The sequence below is a fragment of the Medicago truncatula genome, chromosome 8 (genome assembly GCF_003473485.1).
Source record: "Medicago truncatula cultivar Jemalong A17 chromosome 8, MtrunA17r5.0-ANR, whole genome shotgun sequence".
NCBI classification, from domain to species: Eukaryota; Viridiplantae; Streptophyta; class Magnoliopsida; order Fabales; family Fabaceae; genus Medicago; species Medicago truncatula.
Window position 1 is genome coordinate 21,467,477 of NC_053049.1, and position 4,966 is coordinate 21,472,442.

The 4,966-nt window shown below is 34.5% G+C and overlaps 1 protein-coding gene across 1 annotated transcript; it reads left to right on the forward strand.

Moving 5' to 3' along the window:
• The first annotated feature begins 671 nt into the window (after positions 1–671).
• LOC25502474 (cold-responsive protein kinase 1) lies at positions 672–4,596 on the forward strand. Its single transcript, XM_013590008.3, has 7 exons — positions 672–841; positions 1,293–1,441; positions 1,573–1,685; positions 1,803–2,013; positions 2,142–2,379; positions 3,073–3,223; positions 4,080–4,596. Exons 2-7 carry the CDS (start codon positions 1,369–1,371, stop codon positions 4,464–4,466), a joined length of 1,173 nt encoding a protein of 390 aa, XP_013445462.1. The 5' UTR covers positions 672–841; positions 1,293–1,368; the 3' UTR covers positions 4,467–4,596.
• The last annotated feature ends 370 nt before the right edge of the window (positions 4,597–4,966 follow it).

Sequence of the window (4,966 nt, forward strand, 5' to 3'; positions counted from 1 at the left end):
GATTGCTCAATAAACCCCTTAATTTAGTCACATCTATATAAAAATGACCATCGTGAATCACGACACGATTAACATTTACTCACAAAAAGAGTTGTGTTATTTAAACAACCATTTGATTTGACAACTTTTGGGACAACCATAATTTCACAAAGAAAAAGAGGTATTGGCACAAAATCCAAAGCAACAAAGAGAGAAAGTAAAAACATAATGTGAGTATGAGAGAGAAAACTGTTACAAAAGTTGTTAAAAAGTGGTTGTACAAATATCATTTCTCCACAAAAAATGGCCATCGAAAAATATGACACCACGGGTGATTGAGCAATTTGGAAGACCTATTGATGAATCACCAAATGTTTCCTTGGTGTCTAAGGTAAATGATAGTTGAAAGTCTTATGTCTCCATTGTTGTTAATTATAGGAAAAGTAGGTAGGTCTATTTTAAGTAAGTTGTTAGTAATTTATTTAGTAAAGTATTGAACAATTTGAAATAGTGTAGTCTACTCTAGAGTCTAGTCTAGTCTAGTCCATAAAGAGTTTGATAGATTCACACTACTACACAAACTTGTTGATGTTATCCGCGTTCACGCGCCATGGAGTCAGTCAGCACTCAGCAGCAGTAACAAACCGCAATAGTTGGTACTATTAATAGAAGAAAGAGCAGGGTCGGGTCAGACTAACCAAACTACACATCAAAAAGTCCTCTCTTGACTTTCTTACATTTATTTGCCGTCTCTCTCTCTCTCTCAATTATCTTCTTCACCTTCTTCGTTTTTTCTTCTTACCATTCTCAAAAACCTCATTTCTTCCGATTCAGTTTATCCTCCTCTTTCTAAACTTCTAAGGTTTGTTTCAACAATTTTATTTTCTCTTCTATTTTTTGTTTTTTAATTTAATATCATCGCTTCTGTTTTCCCTCTAATTCAACTGTACCATAGTCTAGGATACAAATTCTGAGTTTAGATACAGTGAGTTGACTATTTTTTTTATGGAAGAGTTATAAGACTCTAATTGATTAATAACTGAAAATATTGATGTAATCACTAATCAGTTAAATTTGTGTTACTCAAACATCAATTTGGTGCTGATATCTGTGTTTGATTGTAGTTTAGTTTAGATAGAACTTTCTTGTAAGACCCGAATTTCGATGCTGATATGATTGAAATATTGCTGAAAATGTTGGAACCATGATATCTGTTATGTCTAATTTGATATACAAGTATACCATAATGTAGTTTCCGAATTTTTTCATTTTTATTTTATTTTTTTGCTGATTTTCCACTTTATATGGATCAGCCAGGTGACGTTGGAACTGGTTAGGTTTGAAGATATTGATTCCATTCAGCATTCGAAGCCGCATTTGAAATACCTCATGACTTGCTTTCCTTTCTTATTTGGAAAGAAAGTGTCTTCTGATGTAAGACGAGATCCTGAAATCGATCAAGGTAACTAACTGGCCTACATTTGATATTTTTTTAGGAATAGAACGTTCATTTATTGAGATACTTGCGATGTAAATAATGAACAAATACCTATTTACAATGCTTGATTTTAATTCAACATACTTTGTTAACAGGACTTTCCGGCATTCGAATTAAAGTTTATACCTACAAAGAACTAAAAATTGCCTCTGACAATTTCAGCCCGGCTAATAAAATCGGGGAGGGTGGTTTTGGTTCTGTTTATAAGGTAACCAAACAATTTTCTAGTATTTCTTTCATCACCGTATCATTTGTTTTGATCATTGTTTTTTTCCTTTCTTGCTTTAGAAAATGAAACCTTAACGATATTTTGGTGGATTATCAGGGAGTGCTAAAAGGTGGGAAGTTAGCCGCCATAAAAGTCCTTTCGACTGAATCAAAACAGGGGGTGAAGGAATTCTTGACTGAGATTAATGTGATTTCGGAAATAAAGCATGAAAATTTGGTTATACTCTATGGTTGCTGTGTCGAAGGAGATCACAGAATATTAGTCTACAATTACCTCGAGAACAATAGCCTTTCACAAACCCTTCTAGGTAAATGCATTATCATTTTTTCTGCAAACTTTTCTGCGAGAATTTGAGAACAAGGACTTGTATTTCATCAGAATTTCGTGGACTTGTTATATTAATAACTCTTTGACTTATTTTTTCTGTACTTGCAGCTGGAGGTCACAGTAATATCTACTTCGATTGGCAAACACGACGTAGGATATGCCTTGGAGTTGCACGTGGACTTGCCTTTCTCCATGAGGAAGTACTGCCACATATTGTTCACAGGGATATAAAAGCAAGCAATATTCTCCTCGACAAAGATCTTACACCTAAGATTTCAGATTTCGGTCTTGCAAAGCTGATTCCATCATACATGACTCATGTCAGCACACGTGTAGCAGGAACGATGTAAGTGTTTTAAATTTACAGTCCGTACAAAATTTGGAAGCATTTATTTTGATTTACCCGTTGAAAGAGCAGGGTACCCTTCCCGACTGTACGACCTGGGTGCCACCACTTATGTATTCCTATTTTAAACGCAAAATGTCTAACTATACAACAACAGCAAAGGTCATTCATCTTTCATATTGTGTGAATTAGCTACGTAAATCAAATGCTGTCATGATGTCATATCATAAATGAGACAAACTGTTTTAATCAATGTTCTTTTTAATGGTCTGGCCCATAGTTTTTCTACGTTTCTTTCCAATTGAAACTACCCTCCATTTGATCAACTCTCCTTATTGGGGTTTCTACTTGTGTCATATCAAATTTCATATCGAATTTAGTTCATTTTGGTGTCAACCGGTATGTGCGTAACTTTGTAGTCCAATAAATGCAGCACACTCTTGTTTGGCTGGTATTAAATTCATGTATCACCTATAACCATAATCTAATTAAGAGTGCTGCTAAACTGCATCATTTGTTGATGGAAACCCATATTTTCTTCTGGATAATCTTGTATATTATGTCCATTCATCACCCTGTTGCTTCATAAGGGAGAATGAGGAAATCATATCTCTTTTACTATTTGTGGCGTTATCTCCCATTTCTCACCAATTACGTATATCAGGAACTCAATGCTGTTTTTTTTTATTTCAGAGGTTATTTGGCACCGGAGTATGCAATAAGGGGGCAGTTGACACGTAAAGCAGATATTTACAGTTTTGGAGTACTCCTTGTTGAGATAGTCAGTGGGAGGTCTAACACAAATACAAGATTACCAATTGCAGATCAATATATTCTAGAAACGGTATGTGTGTGTACCTTATTTCCTCTGTTGTGTTCGAGTATCTTTCACATTTTTAAAATGGACAGTAAGACGGAAAATATGTTACACTTTATTGTGCTCGTCTCCCTATTAACTAACAAGCAAAATAAGTCCTTTCTATGGTTCAAGTTGCATGGGAATAACTATGAAATAATTGGAGTCAAATCCTTGTGTTGTTGGTCTCAATTATTGGTGTTTTTCTTCTTCTTTTTGCTATGAAAATATATCTAAACATACAACAGTGTTTTGTATCTTTAACAAATCTAGTTCTACTGCGTTTGAATTTCTTTCCAATAATCAAAAGCAAAACATTGTTCTTGTGCTTGTTCTTCGCATATATATATGTCATAGGTACAGTCCTGAGAGGAGTATGTTCTGTTCATATCCTAATAAGTGTTAGATAGTTGGTTATAAATCAGAGGGTAATTTTAGCGAGTGAGATATCATGTTTGTTGAGTGAAATAGGGCCTTTCGGCATTAGGAAGTTAGCAGGCCCTCGAAGAGTTGCCACTGTTTGTTATCAAAGGCACAAGGGTTCCCCATTTCCAGCAATAAGATACCAGTTTCTTACAGTATATTTTAGTTTATGGACAGAAAATGACAATTTAATTTAAACAAAAGGTGACTGCAAGCTTTGTTCAACATAGAATTTCACTTGTTTGTGCATCTGCATTATATCTTGAAACACCACATGACTTTACTGTCATTTTGAAACAGTGAACTGAGATACCAAAACGTAATTCTTAGTACTGCTTACTCATTACATTGATATTAAATAATACTCTACTGCATTATGGTATCTTTAGACCAACTCTTAGTTAAGCTTCTTTAATTACAGACATGGCAACTTTATGAGCGAAAGGAATTGGCACAATTGGTAGACATATCACTAAATGGCGAATTCGATGCTGAGGAGGCTTGTAAAATTCTGAAGATTGCCCTTCTTTGTACTCAGGATACACCTAAGCTCCGGCCAACCATGTCTTCTGTGGTCAAAATGCTCACCGGAGAAATGGATATCAATGAAACCAAGATAACAAAACCAGGCTTGATTTCAGATGTCATGGACCTTAAAATTAGAGAACCTAAAAAAAATATAAATATGGGGACAGCTCCATCTTCATACAATGCTTCCTCTAGCTCAGATAGCCAGGGTACTACTACCATTTCATTGGCTGCTTCAAGTTCTGCAACAACTTCAAGTTTTACTGTAAAATATGATTAAAGCAAGTAAACATAACTAGTCATCAATGATTTTTCCAATTGATATAAGATAACTTTTTATTTCTTTCTTATGAGGTGTGTTATCTCATGTAAATTTGTTGACGATTCCATAATTTCATTTGTTAAAATTATTTGATACTGTGCCACTAGGAAGTTTTGTAAAATGTACAATCTTGTATATCTTTTTTATTGAAGGTACAATTAATTTAATTAAATAGTAGAAATGATGTTTTCAATCCAGATGTTCTAGCTCAACTAGCAAAATACCGAAATTGTTAGGTCGGATGCCATGACCGAGGTTCGAATCCCGGTACCTTCACTTATGTGTGTGAGTTTATAATGGTTTTACCATTTCGTCTATCTACTAAAAAAAATAATGATGTTTTCATGTTTTCTTATTCATATAGTGTATGGGTTGGAAACAGGTTGGACACCTGTCACATGCTTATGTTTGGCCTTATGAAATTTGGCAATGTAACAAAAGTCTTCATGATACGAAGA

What these genes read in the sequence shown, in the direction of transcription:
- LOC25502474 (XM_013590008.3), top strand. Translation starts at nt 1,369, where the DNA reads ATGACTTGCTTTCCTTTCTTATTTGGAAAGAAAGTGTCTTCTGATGTA. An exon ending in GTTTTGGTTCTGTTTATAAG is followed by an intron (nt 1,686 to 1,802) that starts GTAACCAAACAA and finishes GTGGATTATCAG; the next exon opens with GGAGTGCTAAAAGGTGGGAA. An exon ending in ATCAATATATTCTAGAAACG is followed by an intron (nt 3,224 to 4,079) that starts GTATGTGTGTGT and finishes CTTTAATTACAG; the next exon opens with ACATGGCAACTTTATGAGCG.